Here is an 18,471-nt window from a genome sequence, read left to right on the forward strand (position 1 = left end):
ATCATCAGTATATGACCTAAACTACTTGAAAAGTGCTACTAGAATCCTGTGCCTCGTTGTTGTAAATGAAAAATACGTAGTATTTTCAATGAAACAAAAAGAAGTTGAGAAGGTTTCCGATAAATATAGACCAATCAACACTTTACAAAAGTTATGTCCCTTATCTTTGGGGAAAAACCCACAGATTTCTCACAGATGTCTTTGTAGTTTAGAGGTTTGTAACTTTGTCATTTGGCAATAAAATTCTGTTTCCGTTTTGAATTTTGATTGCCCTAGGGTGGGGCAACCCACACATCGAAGATACAAATTAAATTCAAAGAGATTTATCACAGGACGCCCAAATATATGGTAGCATAAAGAAGGAAAAAGTTTGGTTTTTCCCTTTTGACCTTTAGGTTGACCCCTTAAAGGGAAACAACTTTTCAAAGTGTGGATTGGACTATTGACGATGTTTATTTTATGCGATTAACAATAGAATTCTAGCAGTAATACTAAAAAACATGAACTAATTGCCGATCGAATTATTGTGGCAAACATACAAATGAACTTCGGGGTAGTGTTACACTTTTTGATTTTTTTTTGATAAGGTAAAAAAGTGATCTATTTTTAACTGTCATGTGATACTATGGCACGACAGCTTCAAAGATCGAGTCGATTCCGAAGTAGAAAAATAATATCTTGGTGAACGCATTCACTTGGTATTAATATTCAGCACAGTTTTCATAAGAAATAAACAGTTTTTAAATTGATCATAATTTTGACCCGCGTACTAACTGCTTACTCCATTCAATTGATTTGTTATTGTTTATCGTTATATTTTGTGTGATTTTTTTGCTTTGATATATTGATAAAAATTACTTTACAAGTTGATTAATTAGGAATGCAAACTGAAAAAGACTATGATATAGTTAAAAAGATTAAAACTGAACCTAAAGGCATTTCACGTAGGTTATTTATTTAATCACAGGAATCAAAAATTAGATTTTTTTCAATCACAATAAAAATCAACAGAACAATTCATTGCAATGTAAATAAAAAGATAAACAACTAAATAAACATACAAATGATTTGATCGTCAATATACTTTAGTCATTGTGTAAAACTAGTAGTGTTACTCCTTAGTTATCAAATGCAGCGACAACCCCTGTTTGAGCGGGTCATGCAGAGACACATCAGGGGGGTATCAGTGTGATTGTCGGCCGGGGTTCGCAGGGAAAAATTGCGAGAGAGGTAAGAAGTGATAACTCTGTTGCTGGTCCGCGAAAGGGAATTACCATTGATAAACTAAAAGCTTACTCTAAGTAAACATTTTTGAAATGAATCTTGAGTCTTATGATAGGAGACTTAGAGTCGATATATTCTAAACTTGCATTTACTGTTCTATCCCTAAAATGACAGTTTAAGTATTTGAATTTACTTTAAATTAAAAAAACCCATTTTTCAGTCATTGTATTAGATAAAAACTATAACACTATAGAAGGGCAAATATCAAAAAACATATGAATACAATTACAATCTTACAATACAACAAACATTTAAAAAATTCAAAGATAATTTCAATGCATGACACAGAGGGCGTTCTTCAGATGATTGACAAGCACGAGATTTGTTTTATATGGCCGAATACAGTTCGAGTGCGCATGACATTGCGTGTCATTTTTTATATGCACGCGGTGTATTTATTTACAATTAACGTTTTATGTTTTTCGTAAGGTTTTACTTTTAAATTTGTTCTTTTATGACCATTCGTGTAATTTTTAAAATGGGGCTACTGACAGCACCAGTTTCACATGTTGTTGTTTACTATCGAATAAACCATAGAAAGTAGAGCGAACCGGTCGTGTATTTCAGGTGGCGTAGAAATTGTTTTTCAGAAATGATTAAAAGGACAAAAAAGTATTAATTGTTCAATCCTTTATACATGTATGTATTTTCTACATCAACATGTATATCACGACATGCCAACTTTAATTAAGAGGGATTCTGTATTTAAAAAGGTAAATTTTCATAAAACTCCTGGACAAACCAGGTTATCAATGTTTTTTCCTTAATCTAATAATTGAGTTACCTTTTTTTAAAATCTATATTACATATTAGAAAGAAAAGGATACATATAGGGCAGACATACAAACAAATGGATAAAAGTGTAAATTTTGCGGTTTTCATGCACATTCCAATCAGGTTCTTCTGTAAAAAGGGTAACTTTCGAGACAACCCCAAGGAAATTTGGGTATTAAAGGAATAATTTTTTTTTTATCTCAAAATTATTTTTAAACTTCATGCTCGAGTTTTAATAAAAATATCTTTGGAAAATTAAATGGACTTGGCCTCGAAAAATCACAAAAGAAATAATTGTCAGACAAGCAATATAAAATCAATAATAATCGCTAAACGACACTTATTATTAAACCCTCCTGGTAAATGTAACAGTTACAGAAAAGACTTTTCAACATCAGCAAATTAGTGAAGACACATGTGATAAACAAACAAGCAGCTCGTAACCTAAAAAGAAAATCGCATCTATTTGTCAGCGCATTTTAGATAATGTTTCATAGGTCTTCATAAAAACTAATTTTACAAGTTAGGTATTGAATTCGTGGGGCATTTACTTGCCAATGCAAAAATAAATCTATTTTTTCTAGTTCTGAGAGTAAATTTTGCAAAGTTATTTACAAATAAACAGACATTATCGGCAAAATGCATTGTTTCACAGCCGCCAAATGCAGTGACACTCCCTGTAAGAAGGGCACCTGCCGGGATACCGCGGGGAGTTACCAATGTAGCTGTCCTCCGGGGTATGCTGGGAAAAACTGTGATAGAGGTCAGCATAAAACTTTCGAATCCCTAACTCTCAGCAGGCATTTCCTTTCTTTGTTCTATTTATTTGATAGTATATTTACCTATATTTTGATACCTTATTTTCAACGTAACTTATGAAATAACTGACAGTTTTGTAGACCTTTTAGCATCGAAAATTAGCTATAATTCTTAAAGTAATTCTTAAATTAGTTCTTCACATACTAATGTTCATCATTCGACGAGCCTTTCAAACTTGACCATGTCAGTCAATGATAAAGGGGTTTTTGATTTCAGTCGCTACGTGCAGTGATGACCCCTGTCAGAGGGGAACCTGTCGTGACACGGGCACCAGCTACACCTGCTCGTGTTCTCCAGGATATGCAGGGACAAACTGTGACAGGGGTGAGTGAACATCAGTCGTTTGATGCAAGGGTAACGTCTCCTTATTTTAATGATATCCTTGTTATGATTTGAAAACCCCCAGAGTAAGTCTTGTAAAGCTCGAACACGAAATAGCTACTTCATATATATGGGAAAAAACTGTATAAAGATTCTGGAAAATTTGAAACAAATCCTTGTAAAACTAAAACAACAAATTTACGAATAAAGCGAACTGATTTTGATTCCAGTATAGGCAAACCATTATGATTTGGAGATCAATTTTGACGAAAATGAAAACTTTTTATAGTAACATGTAACGGTACATTATTATACTTACGTGATTGCTTTTACATACAATATCCAATGTACAATATAATACATAAGTTTATGTTTTTGAAAATAGGTTTTAAGGTAATGTTTTGATGAACAAATAATGTTTCTTTGTGTATTATACTTTGTCCTAAGATATTTATGCTGCACACTTCCATTCGATATTTTTAAATAACTCTTTTTTCGTTCCTGTGGATTTTTTCGAGAGATAAATGATCATATGTAAATGTAGACATGTTGAAAATTCCCCCTTTTAAATTTTATAATCCACTTCATTCAGGTTTATGTATATTCATTAAACTAGACTTTGACCCGTGCGTGCACGGGTTGATATTGTATATCGGACATTTACGAAAAAGATACAGCGACACATTCATATTGTGAGATACTTTTAAAATAAACAATGCATGGGGATATAATTCTGGTAATTTTTGTTTTGTTTTTATATTGTTGCGTAACGGCGTAGCACAGAATGGGTTAAATTAATCATAACAAACTTTTTTGAGACTGTAAATACCGTCCATTTAAAATTTTAATCCAGATAATGGAAGAATTCAACACTTTTTCACCAACGTTTTATTTACACACCATGTTGACATTCGGAGCTTTCGGTATATTTCACGGTAAATGCACCAAGTAAGACTTATCTCATGTATTTTCATTGCTACAGAGACAATACACGGAACGCATAAAGCGGGTCCGTAGGACATTTAACATTTTAACGATAGAACATTCTATCTACTCTTCCTTATAAATATGATGTGATATTTTGCATTGAATCAAACATTTCTTTGCCTTTAGTCTTTGTTTCCCCAATATCACATTAAATATTGCATGGATAAACTCAGAGAGATGATACAAATATATGTGATTAAAAAAAGAAAAATTTGCTTTATAATCTTTTCATATATATTTATGATTTCAAATGATAGAAATTATAAAATAACAAATATATATCAACTTTTGTCTCCTCTGATTTTAACACCATGATGAGCCTTTCGTGATTTAGAGTGAATGTATTGCGCACGCGCAATATTATATCAAAGTACTGAAGTACTGACGGGAGTTGATTTTATCGATTATTATTTATTTTAAAATCAACCTTATATTATTTTGCATGGCAAGTACTTTCCTATACGTATTTTATGTATTTAAATTACGCACATTTTTTGTAATATTAATTCTCTACAGGAATTTCGTGAAACTCCAATATGAATCATGTTGTGTAATATTCAAAGAATTATTCCATCAAACTACGTATCAGTAATCGAAATAGTTATTAGACATTGTATGGACCCAAGCAAAATTGAACTCTAGTCTCGTTCAACAAGACTTTCAGCTGCCTCGGATCCGTCAATCTCCGACAAGCAAGAGGGACTCTCTGCTTGTCGGAGATTTACGGAGACAGCCGAGCGTCTGGCTGACCGAGACTATATTGAACTCTGGTGTAGGAATATATAAAATGTACGACTTCAAAAACTATCTAAATTATCCGTACCATTTAAAATCTGTCTTTTTACAGGGTATCTATAAATAAGTTTCCTTAAAGAAGTCATGAAATCAATCGAATTTATCGATTAGAACTTTATGTTGTCAGTGGTGTGTTGATTTGTGCTTAGGTCCAAACACTGTTTCACTTTCGGTTTGCCCGAGTAACTACATAGGAGAGTTGATTAAATCAACTCCCCAAAAACCAAAACAATCAAGATAATTTTCAGATTTTTTTTAGGGATTTTCGTTGATTATAAATTAGCGAAGCATAATTGAGAGAAAAATAAAAACAAATTGGTAATTTTCATATACCAATGATGTTTAAAATTTATAAAACAAAAGACAGTACTCTACCAATTTATCGGTATTAAAGGCCAAAAATTCGAGTCTATTATTTAAATATAGTAGTATAGATATTGTCTAAATGTGCTGCATAAATATCCTGGCACAGACTATAAATAGTCGTTATTATCTTATTACGAATACCTTACGAGTACGGATATAGAAAGGTAAAAACAATGATTCCATAGATCGTTACTTTTCCGAATTATACTGTGCATTAAAAAAACAAAAGGAATGCATAATTTTCGAAGTCCTTTTTAGAAAGAAAATTGAAATGTATTCCACCAGCGTTCGCACTGCGATAATATTTTGTAATTTTAAAACAGTTTTATTTTCTGTTAAGCCGCCAAATGTAGTGACAGTCCTTGCCGGAATGGAGCGTGTCTAGACACATCAACAGGTTACCGATGTACCTGCTCTCAAGGCTTTGCGGGAACAAACTGCGACAGGGGTGAGTTTATTTTTGCCAAATATAATAAACATCGAAAAAAAAAATCATTTATTTAAATACGTCAACTTTTAACATGACATAAATCTGCTTTAGCCGCCAAATGCAGCGACTCACCATGTAAGCATGGGGCATGTCATGATTCTACAGGAGGACACAACTGTATTTGTACACCTAGGTATACGGGGAAAAACTGTGACAGTGGTGAGTACAGTTTATATAGTAGTTGTACAGCGGTGAGTACAGTTTATATAGTAGTTGTACAGCGGTGAGTACAGTTTATATAGTAGTTGTACAGTGGTGAGTACAGTTTATATAGTAGTTGTACAGTGGTGAGTACAGTTTATATAGTAGTTTTACAGCGGTGAGTACAGTTTATATAGTAGTTGTACAGCGGGGTATACAGTTTATATAGTAGTTGTACAGCGGGGTATACAGTTTATATAGTAGTTGTACAGCGGGGTATACAGTTTATATAGTAGTTGTACAGCGGTGAGTACAGTTTATATAGTAGTTGTACAGCGGTGAGTACAGTTTATATAGTAGTTGTACAGCGGTGAGTACAGTTTATATAGTAGTTGTACAGCGGTGAGTACAGTTTATATAGTTGTTGTACAGCGGTGAGTACAGTTTATATAGTAGTTGTACAGCAGTGAGTACAGTTTATATAGTAGTTTTACAGCGGTGAGTACAGTTTATATAGTAGTTGTACAGCGGGGTATACAGTTTATATAGTAGTTGTACAGTGGTGAGTACAGTTTATATAGTAGTTGTACAGCGGTGAGTACAGTTTATATAGTAGTTGTACAGCAGTGAGTACAGTTTATTCAGTAGTTTTACAGCGGTGAGTACAGTTTATATAGTAGTTGTACAGCGGGGTATACAGTTTATATAGTAGTTGTACAGTGGTGAGTACAGTTTATATAGTAGTTGTACAGTGGTGAGTACAGTTTATATAGTAGTTGTACAGCGGTGAGTACAGTTTATATAGTAGTTGTACAGTGGTGAGTACAGTTTATATAGTAGTTGTACAGCGGGGTATACAGTTTATATAGTAGTTGTACAGCGGTGAGTACAGTTTATATAGTAGTTGTACAGTGATGAGTACAGTTTATATAGTAGTTGTACAGCGGTGAGTACAGTTTATATAGTAGTTGTACAGCGGTGAGTACCATTTATATAGTAGTTGTACAGCGGTGAGTACAGTTTATATAGTAGTTGTACAGCGGGGTATACAGTTTATATAGTAGTTGTACAGCGGTGAGTACAGTTTATATAGTTGTTGTACAGCGGGGTATACAGTTTATATATTAGTTGTACAGCGGGGTATACAGTTTATATAGTAGTTGTACAGCGGTGAGTACAGTTTATATAGTAGTTGTACAGCGGGGTATACAGTTTATATAGTAGTTGTACAGCGGTGAGTACAGTTTATATAGTTGTTGTACAGCGGTGAGTACAGTTTATATAGTAGTTGTACAGCAGTGAGTACAGTTTATATAGTAGTTTTACAGCGGTGAGTACAGTTTATATAGTAGTTGTACAGCGGTGAGTACAGTTTATATAGTAGTTGTACAGCAGTGAGTACAGTTTATATAGTAGTTTTACAGCGGTGAGTACAGTTTATATAGTAGTTGTACAGCGGGGTATACAGTTTATATAGTAGTTGTACAGCGGTGAGTACAGTTTATATAGTAGTTGTACAGCGGTGAGTACCGTTTATATAGTAGTTGTACAGCGGTGAGTACAGTTTATATAGTAGTTGTACAGCGGGGTATACAGTTTATATAGTAGTTGTACAGCGGTGAGTACAGTTTATATAGTAGTTGTACAGCGGTGAGTACAGTTTATATAGTAGTTGTACAGCAGTGAGTACAGTTTATATAGTAGTTGTACAGCGGGGTATACAGTTTATATAGTAGTTGTACAGCGGTGAGTACAGTTTATATAGTAGCTGTACAGCGGTGAGTACAGTTTATATAGTAGTTGTACAGCGGGGTATACAGTTTATATAGTAGTTGTACAGCGGGGTGTACAGTTTATATAGTAGTTGTACAGCGGTGAGTACAGTTTATATAGTAGTTGTACAGCGGTGAGTACAGTTTATATAGTAGTTGTACAGCGGTGGGTACAGTTTATATAGTAGTTGTACAGCGGTGAGTACAGTTTATATAGTAGTTGTACAGCGGTGAGTACAGTTTATATAGTAGTTGTACAGTGGTGAGTACAGTTTATATAGTAGTTGTACAGCAGTGAGTACAGTTTATATAGTAGTTGTACAGCGGGGTATACAGTTTATATAGTAGTTGTACAGTGGTGAGTACAGTTTATATAGTAGTTGTACAGTGGTGAGTACAGTTTATATAGTAGTTGTACAGCGGTGAGTACAGTTTATATAGTAGTTGTACAGCGGTGAGTACAGTTTATATAGTAGTTGTACAGCGGGGAACACCTTAAAAGAATTTGTAGCAGTTGTAAATATCGTTTATACTGTAATTGTACACTGGCGTTTAAAGGGAAGAACTGTAAGAATTGAAGAGTACAGCAGTTAATACTGTAGTTGTACACCGGGGTATAGGGGAAAACTATGGCAGAAGTAAGTACAGTTTATTCTGTAGTTTAACACAGGGCTTTATATGTAGGAACTGTGACAATGATTGTAACAGTTTATACTGTATTAGTACACCGGGGTATATGGAGAAGAACTGTGACAGCAGTAAGTACAGTTTGTGCTCTTGTTGTACATCGGGGTATACAGAGAAGAACATGGACAGTTGTGGGTACGGTTAATATAGAGTTGTACACCGGGATACACGGGGAGAGTAGAGAATGTAGTTTAATAGGTCACCTGAGTCACTCAGGTGACCTATAGCAATTGGACTACATCCTTCTTTGTGCGTCGTCTTTCGTCCGTTGACAATTTGACATTTTTAGCTTAAGGTACAACGCCAATTTTTATGACTTTTGGTGTAACGCATCTCTATAGGTAAGCTTTACTACCACCGGGGACTTATAGACGGGGCCAAATATGCAAAAAAAATTCAAAATTAAACAAATATATTTATATGAGAGAATCTAAATGCATAATTCTAATGTTCATAAAGCACTCTACCTAATTGTGAAATTCACGATCCGTGAACACAGTTTTAAGCCTAAGGGTGGGGAAAATATAGCCTTATAGTGAAATTATCTGGAGTACGTATTCGCCGAGGTATGTTTGGAAATTAACTGTATTAGTACACCGGGGTATACGAAGAACTGTGACAGTGGTAAGTGCAGTTTATTCTGTAGTTGTATACTACGGTACAAGGGTAAGAACTGTGACAGTGGTAAGTACAGTTTATACTGTAGTTGTATACTACGGTACAAGGGTAAGCACTATGACAGTGGTAAGTACAGTTTATTCTGTAGTTATATACTACGGTACAAGGGTAAGCACTATGACAGTGGTAAGTACAGTTTATTCTGTAGTTGTATACTACGGTACAAGGGTAAGAACTGTGACAGTGGTAAGTACAGTTTATTCTGTAGTTATATACTACGGTACAAGGTTAAACACTGTGACAGTGGTAAGTACAGTTTATACTGTAGTTGTATACTACGGTACAAGGGTAAGAACTGTGACAGTGGTAAGTACAGTTTATACTGTAGCTTTAGACCATGTTTAATGGGGAAGAACTGTGACCGTGGTTACAACAGTGTATCTTGTAGTTGTACACCGGGATATACGGGTAGGAACTACATTGTATGCCATATGTTAGTACAGTTTGCAATGCACAATGAGTTATACAAGAGGGATTGTAAAATTGCTTAGTATGTTTCAAACCGTCAAACCTGATATATTTTGAGACTAGTAAAAGAATATTCTTAATGTTAGTATTATTTTCATGAAAATATTACTCGTATTGATAAATTATCTATATATTTTTTAAGCTGTGACTTGTAGTGATCACCCGTGCCATCTTGGTACCTGTACAAATACACATAATGGCGTCAGGTGCTCCTGTCAGCCAATGTATACAGGGACATACTGTCAGACTAGTAATTAAATTATGCACTTTTTGTTATATACATCGCAAACAAAGATCATTATACGAGATGTTAGTCAATGCTTCTATTTTTCAATTTTAATAGCCTTTCATAAAAGCCGAATATAACTAGATTCATAAGCCACCATAAATCTTCTTCTTTAAAAGATCAATAAACAAGATAGTGTTGTTAATATTATAACAAAGAAACATCGAGAATTTAAGTATATTTAATTACAATATGCCAATTCAGAGGTAACATGTAGCAATCACCCCTGTCAACACGGAACGTGTACAGATGGAAGGAACGGGTACACCTGTCTTTGTGACGAGGGATTCACTGGGAGCAACTGTGATTCTAGTAGGTACACACTGAACCATTCTTTAAACAGACACAAACTGATTTAAGTATGATTCATTTCATTGTTATGTTAGTTTGCTCTCCGCTATTATGGTACGTTTTTAAAATCTATAAGATGAAAAATTGACCTACATTCCACATGTTTACAAAATCATATACAGACAATATATATATATATATATATATATATATATATATATATATATATATATATATATATATATATATATATATATATATATATAAATTTGGTTTATAGAGATGACATGTTCAGATCGTCCATGTCTACACGGCCAGTGTACTGATAGGGGATCATCAGGGTTTCTATGTAGGTGTAATGTCAAGTACACAGGACATACGTGCAATACACGTGAGTCATATTCAAGCTTTTATTTTTATTATACTAAAAAAAAACCAGTTAAATATATGATAAAACTTTTTTTGGATTTGATAAACAAATTTTCTATAAAGTATAAACATATCTTGCCTAAGTCATGATACGATGCGCAAGGGAAACCTGGAAATCCATACATTTTGCTTAAAGTGTTGCATTATTTACGTCTGTTCATATGAATAGAATTTAAGGAATAAATCTATTATTTCTCTAAAATAAACAAGAATAACATGATATGGGGTAGTTTATGCATGCTTAAAATATACAGCTACTCTTTAAATTTTGAAATTTTCTTTATTAACCAAAATGTTAAGATATTTTTGAAAGACTTCACGAGTGCAATTATGATATGTTGTCAATAAACAAAAAATGTATTTTTTTTCTCATAAATATCAGTGATAAACTGCAGTAGTCACCCGTGCGATCATGGAACATGCCAAGACACAACTCGCGGATTCTCTTGCACGTGTGACCTTGGATACAAAGGTGAAACATGCAACATATGTAAGTATTATTCTCTTTGAATTTTAACATAATTTTATATTTAATGGTAAAAATATGAACACAATGTATCCTGTAGATATTTAAAGACATTGTCTAATAAGTATTTCATTTTTATTAATATATTCTATCTCTATTGAAGTCTAAAAGAGATTTATTTTAGATATACAGTATTTAAAAGGGCATGGTCACTATTTTGGTCAAAAATTATTTTTCCGATTTTAATATTTTCAATGCTTCAGAAAGGCATTTTTAATTGGCAACCAAAATTTGAGTGTCATTTGTCGAGTTATAAGCGAGTTACAGAGCTTGAAATTCAGTGCTATGTAAACAAAGCATTTGTTTACATTTTGAACTTTGAAGTAAAACATACAGTTTAAACCTAAAACGAATGTGTTAAACGATGTGTTAAACCATAGGAATTGTCTATTTATGCTTAAAATAAATAAAAAAATAGACAAATAAGCTGGAAAAAGATTTTTTACTGGTATATTGAACCTATGTAAACAAAAACAGGGCACGAGCCTTGTTTACATGACAAAGAATTGTGAGTCCTGTATCTTGCTTATAACTCTACAAATGACTCTCAAATTTAATTTGATCATCAGAAATGCATATCTAAAGCATTGTAAATAATAAAAATATAAATTTAAAATTTGACCAAAATCGTGACCATGCCCCTTTAAAATCGCATTTGTCTGATCTTAAGTTTCTTACCTTGTCAATGTAACAATGATGTAAGGAAGTTTCTGTTCCAGCTTTACAGTGCAGTGACAGTCCCTGTCAACACGGATCCTGTCGTGATGTCGTCCAGGGGTACACCTGTTCCTGCCATCCGGGGTACTCGGGAAAGAACTGTGATACAGGTAACATGTCACCAAGCTAAATAGTAGATTTTATTTTTGATAATTTATGAAAAAATACCACCTGTTAATTTCCTTTTTTGAGAAAGCAGCAAATTTACTTCTTATCTAGTATATTAGACTATGCCCGAACGGATATGATTTATAGATATGAATAATGGAGATCAATGTATAATATACTTCAACTGGCTTCTTGCAAATATGATGTGAAAAAGGATACCTTTGTTCTGTTTATCAAAGAGAATATGATCTTTTAGAAGATCAGTGCGAAAAAATTAACCCATATCCTAATGCGTATTTTTAGGTTTATGATAATTTAATGTCCGTTAATGTTGATATTATTAAATTATTAAATTGAAGTGATTTATTTGATTAGAACACGAAAATAGGGTTACTGTTGAAACACATATATTCTTTAACATACCAATGGAGAAATTATTGTTCGGCCAGCTCACTTTACAATAACACTGAATGTACTTATACAAAGCATATTTCTTTTTCCGATCTTAAATGTTTACCCAAAGTTGCTGAATATCATATGTTTTGGAAGAAAAAATGAGTGACTAGGGACCTTCTTGTAATCAATTAAATGCTGCACTGGTATTTGACCTTTATCTTTGGTTAACCCCTCCCCCTTCCCCTTCTCCGTACTAAATACGGTAAATGAGACCCACCAGTGTTAAATCATCATACAATCAACAAATTAGAAATTCAGTTCCAGAATATGTGATATAAAAATAGTATTTCAAAGTGCATTAAGAGTGCCAATACTAAAAAATGTTGATGTAACTTCATAACGCACATTGAATGTTTTTTCAGGGTGGGTTAACTTGGTCCAAAATTAAACGCACTTTGTAAAAAAATTTCAAAGTGCGTTCATTTTGTCCAAAATTTAACGCAGTTTGAATTTTTTTTTTCAAAGAGCGTAATTTTTTTCAAATTGCGTTGCCATTTTTTTGTTTAGGTATTGTTTATCAATCAGGGTTGACAAATGGATTTTTGGCATTGTCCCCACAAAAGAAAACCCGGTTTGCTGTCACATTGACAGCTTTTCTCTTTTTTAATTAGTTGTTCAAAATAATACAATTAAATTTATTATTGAACGAATGTCGGTATATTTTTTGTTGTTTCAATAACCAGCTACGACATGCAGGGACAACCCATGCCAGCACGGATCGTGTACAGACCAATCAGGGGGCTACGTGTGTAGGTGCTCGTCGGGGTACACAGGGAAAAACTGCCAAACAGCAGGTTGTAAGATTTGCGTCCGTTGAAATTGTTTCTGACTTATTTTAATATAAAGATTATTTTTTATTCTACATACAATATCAAATATCAAAGTATAAGTTAAAAGTGTAATATTTTTCAGAACCATGCAAGTCTAATCCTTGTGGGCATGGTCGATGTATCAGCAGAAGCGGTTCATTCGTCTGTCAATGTGACGCTGGTTATACAGGACAAAAATGCGACAAAAGTGAGTTTTTTTAAAACATCTCATTTGAAAAAAAGCATATTTCATGTCCCATCTCTAAGAAATGAAGTCTGATGGTTTGTCATTTCCTGTGTGAATTGGGTAAAATAGGTGAATAAAATGCAAAAAAGATTTGTAAAAAATGAAAAACAACATCAAAACTGACGTTTAGAGAAAATAAAAAATCTTCTTAAATTAAAAAAACCAAAACAAAACAAAAACAAAAGGAAATACGCTTTATAACAAATCATCTATGGTAATTTTTGGATAAGCAATTAAATATTAATTTATTGGATTTGATTCTTTTTCAACACAAGTGTTGACATGTAGCAATAATCCATGTGAACACGGTACATGCAGTGACAGAGGATCTGGGTTCTACTGTACCTGTAACGCTAAATACACTGGGCTCTCGTGCAATACACGTGAGTTTTCACTGCTTTCTAACTAGCATAATCTTATTTGTATCATTTGGCTAATATTATAGTGTAGCGAAAGAGTTGTGCGGTGTCATTATTTTAAAGACATCAAATTTAATATCTGTTTAGTGTTTAATAAGGTTACAAATCAATTTACCAATAAATGAGTTTATATCTAGAACTCACTCGTTAATTTAATGAATTGAAAAATCACAAAGTTCTAACAATATGTATATATGTACATAGAAAACTGCGCATTGTAATTGATGTAAAGGTAAAAAATACATTGTAATTAATAAACTGAAGGAATGTTTACATAGTAATTAAGATATTGTCTGAATAACTGTCTTTTCAGTGATAAATTGCAGCTCCCGTCCATGTGTTCACGGTTCATGCAGAGATACCTCTCTCGGATATGTATGTACATGTGACCCTTCCTACAGAGGAGACAACTGCGACACACGTTAGTAGCGTTGCAAGCTTATTTGTTATATTCATAATATTGTTTACTTTACAAAAATTATGTATTAATATGTTTAATGATACATTTTCTTGGTTGTTTGCAGTAATAAGGTGTAGTGACTCCCCTTCGCCTTGCCTTCGTGGAGTGTGTAAAGACACCGCTGCTGGTTTCGTCTGTGACTGTCCGTCTAAATATTCAGGGAGGACGTGTGACACTTGTAAGTAAATTTCATAAAATTAACAAAGGTCAACGTTTGATTTTTCACACGATTTTCAGAATCATAATATAAAATAAACTTGCATTTTTAAAAATAAAATGTCCATCAAAACCCCATTTATTTTCAAGTATATAATACATAAGCTTTAAAAAAGAGATGGTCTCCTTTTCATTGCTTAAGTGCTGTATAATATATTATAGAAGATATCTATATATTGTCTGATTTAATATTTGCTTTTCCAATAAGTTGAAATGGCGTATATATTCACGAGGCTTCCAACTCGTCAATTCCGCTAAAATTATTTTTTAAGTAAAAGAGTGTGGGGTGTCATCAAATTTAATATATCTATTCTGTTTATAATAATGACAAATTAATAAAAAAATCATTTTACTAATGAATTTATTCTTTTCTATTAATCACTTGAATATTTAATTAATTGGAAATCTCAAAATACTTACAATATGTTTATGTACATAAACATCTGCATATATTAATTAAATAGGAAAAAATACAATGTTACCAATAATTGAAGATATGTGTACAAAATAGTTAAGATAAATCTGAATAACTGTCTTTTCAGTGATAAATTGCAGCTCCCGTCCATGTGTTCACGGTTCATGCAGAGATATCGCTCTCGGATATGTATGTACATGTGACCCTTCCTACAGGGGAGACAACTGCGACACACGTTTGTAGCATTGCCAGCTTATTTGCTATATCTATAATATTGTTTACCTTACAATCATAATTAAAGTCTGTCATAAGATATTTATGCAACACATTTGAACGATTTTTAATACAAATACACAGACCTGTAAATGAACTGTAATTGGAGTTAAAGAAAGGGGAAATATCTTAGATATCTTTATTGACACATTATCATTTTTTACTCGTAAACGTCCACAGAAAATTTCTCACGAAAATTTATAATGAGAAATGTTAATATTTTTTCCATTCGGAAGTCACTCAAAAAAACCTTTCACAATTCTCGACGTTATAATCCGGGTGCTTTCATCTCGGTTGCATTACAAAATCCCGGTAGAAAGTTTATTTTTAACAGTGTACTTATCATTTAAACTTAACAAGTTAGAGGGGTGAATCAAAGGAAAAATGTTGGATTTTTATATTCTATCAAATGGTTATCGTCTGAACCCTGGGTTATCTATAGATATCAAAAACATTTTGAAAATATTCTGCATAAATATATTGTGGCAGAATTTAGTCAAGATTTCATAACTGAAAACATTTTGTTTGGTTTAAAGAATATGGTTACACAGTTGTGATGAGTTCTGAATATTGATGCCTTTATTGGTTGATTTATTTCCTTGTTTTCAGTAATCAAGTGTAGTGACTCCCCTCCGCCTTGCCTTCGTGGAGTGTGTAAAGACACCGCCGCTGGTTTCGTCTGTGATTGTCCGTCTAAATATTCAGGAAGGACGTGTGACACTTGTAAGTAAAATTCATGCATTATACCAACGTTTAATTTTTCAGAATTAAAAGCTCACATTTTGCACGTACATAACACATACGATTATTTTTTTTAAAAATATGTTTCCCTGATTATTGCATAAGTGCTGTATAACAAAGCATATGAGGATTTTCAGTAATTAAAATTTAGCGTAATACGTTGCTATCCTAACTGAACCGAATAAAGCAGTATTTTTGAATTTGATTAATTTTTAAGAATATATTACAAACATATATGGATTCAAATTCCATTTATTATATGTAGATTCAATGAAACCCTTTGCCGCCAAATCCTCGAGGCGCCAAAAAATATTACATTTCGTGTTAAATTACACGCTTTACGAAACAAAGTTACATCTTTTTGCATTCAAAGTTTGTTTAGCAATACATGGCTGATTATCATTTAAGCAATAAAATGTAGCAGCCATCCATGTATACACGGTACCTGTGTGGATTCACAGCGAGGCTATGTTTGTCAGTGCAACCCTGGGTTCACAGGGGAGATATGTAATATTCGTAAGTAAAAAAAGACAGACCTGTATCTCTAAAATTAGACATAAAATGAAATTCGGTCACAAACGCATATTCGTTAAAACTAGTTTACTTTTAATTGTACACTTTTCTCGTTGGAATTGATTTTAAATAATATTTACTTGTATCAGAGATTTCCCTGCCACAGTTGTCACAATCATTAAGTAACGGGAATGGTCTCTCAACATTAGCTGGACACATATTGATGCAAAACAATGGACATCCTAGCAGCCAAACACAACAAAACTCTGGAAACGCTCTAAGTCATCAGAATTTACAAATTGGTCTTCAAAATATGACTTCACCAATAGATAAACCGGTTTATGGAGGAAAGAGCGGATCAAAGACTTCCCTTCCAACAAATCAAAATCCAACTTACAGCACTTCAATATATAACGCTGTTGGTTTTACCAATTCTAGAACAACTACGAAAACCAAAACAAGTGGTCCTAATGGGAACATTTTCGTATCAAATCACAAAGTTACACAATCCTTATTTGGCACAAACAAATCTTCACGACAAACAAACAGTCAGCAAGGAGCAGGTGCTCATTTGCACACGACGCGTTCATTAGGTGTGTCTGCTGTGACGGGCTCTGTATTTGGCAACAATGGACCGGCATCAAAAGTAACTCAGTCTCCTACCATATTTAGTGCCACGATTAAAGTGACTCCTGGAGCTAACATCATACCAGGATTTGGAGGAATCAGTGGACAAGCCGGGAGTGGAGTGCAGGGTGGACACAGTAATCATGCTGGGGGTGGAGGTGGGAATGGAGGTGGACATGGATCTGACAACACTGTTGGACCTAAAATCACGACTGGTAAGTGTTAAGTATGTTTAACTTGGGAAGGAAGTTTGTGAAAAAAAGGGGAAAGTGATAAGTAGTATGAATATTTATTCTCTTTTGAAATTTTCTTTGTAGGTCAGAACGTTAAAGCAAACCGAGAGAAAAAATTGCCATTTGGTAAGTTGTGTTATTTGGGTTTTTAAACATTGGGGTATTCTTTTTTACATAGCTATGTTTAAGTATATTGATGAACCATGCTATTGCAGGCATCATTACTGCAACAGTGGGAGCCGCACTTGCTCTATCAGTTCTCGCAACTGTTTGCATATGCTGTTATTTCTTATGGAAGCGCTCATCGAAAAAGAACAGAAGAAAGAAGTTCCAGAGATGGGACAAAAAGATTCGACCACAACCTCCAACAAAACGTCCTAAGCGCATGCGTTATTAAAACATTCAAATTTACTTTTGTCTAAACTGATAGCCTATTATTGAGACAGTAGTGCTCATTTGACTCTGTTTAGTCAAGTTTTTATCAATCTAATTTGATTCAAAAGAAAAAAGGCTTTACCTAAATTTGAATTATATATCTTGTGCTTTAAAATAATTGATTCGTCTTTGGAACGTTGTGAAGTTCATAAGCTGTATGATGTAGATTCAAATCAAAGTGATGTAAGAACATGTTGTCATTTCGGTTTTGTATAGGCATTATTTTTAAACTTTAATAAATCAACTTGTTCCAATTTTTCTTCTGTTTTCTGTGGAATTTAAAATCGTTTAAGGTCAAGATCTAGTAAATGATTTTAAAAAGTCTTTTTGGTGATAGAACCATTATGACGTCATAATTGATTTGATGAATCTTTTCCCGTATTTTATGGCTTTAAGGTGGCTCGACACACCAATGCATTATTTGATGGATCGATGAAGAATTCTCTTTGAGAAATGATTATTAAAAAATGACACCTATATCGGCCTCTGATTATTTAATATGAATTTTTTTGTATTTTTTTTTTATAGAAACCGGAAACATCGTTTTAGCTGCGAACAAGGTATATTAGAGCTAAAAATTTGTTATCAATTAATGCACAATACAATTATCTTTAAATACATATCAAAAACGGCCAGATAAACTTTGAAATATTTTTGTAAAAAAAATATTTATGAAAATGAGAAAAAA

At 33.2% G+C, this 18,471-nt stretch overlaps 1 protein-coding gene across 1 annotated transcript; it reads left to right on the top strand.

Moving 5' to 3' along the window:
* Positions 1–2,697: 2,697 nt before the first annotated feature.
* LOC128188364 (fibropellin-1-like) lies at positions 2,698–18,031 on the top strand. The gene is made up of 20 exons (XM_052859369.1): positions 2,698–2,821; positions 3,094–3,201; positions 5,687–5,794; positions 5,876–5,995; positions 9,725–9,832; positions 10,073–10,180; positions 10,440–10,550; positions 10,971–11,078; positions 11,834–11,941; positions 13,079–13,189; positions 13,308–13,412; positions 13,727–13,834; positions 14,184–14,291; positions 14,395–14,508; positions 15,089–15,196; positions 15,844–15,957; positions 16,384–16,491; positions 16,638–17,330; positions 17,433–17,474; positions 17,564–18,031. The coding sequence occupies exons 1-20, from the start codon at positions 2,698–2,700 to the stop codon at positions 17,743–17,745; spliced, it is 2,796 nt and encodes a 931-aa protein (XP_052715329.1). The 3' UTR covers positions 17,746–18,031.
* Positions 18,032–18,471: the final 440 nt, after the last annotated feature.

The sequence above is a fragment of the Crassostrea angulata genome, chromosome 6 (assembly GCF_025612915.1).
Source record: "Crassostrea angulata isolate pt1a10 chromosome 6, ASM2561291v2, whole genome shotgun sequence".
Classification (NCBI taxonomy): Eukaryota; Metazoa; Mollusca; class Bivalvia; order Ostreida; family Ostreidae; genus Magallana; species Magallana angulata.

Coding starts and splice junctions, on each gene's coding strand:
- LOC128188364 (XM_052859369.1), top strand. CDS start 2,698: ATGCATTGTTTCACAGCCGCCAAATGCAGTGACACTCCCTGTAAGAAG. Junction 9,833..10,072: donor AGGGACATACTGTCAGACTA/GTAATTAAATTA, acceptor ATGCCAATTCAG/AGGTAACATGTAGCAATCAC. Junction 17,331..17,432: donor TGGACCTAAAATCACGACTG/GTAAGTGTTAAG, acceptor TTTTCTTTGTAG/GTCAGAACGTTAAAGCAAAC.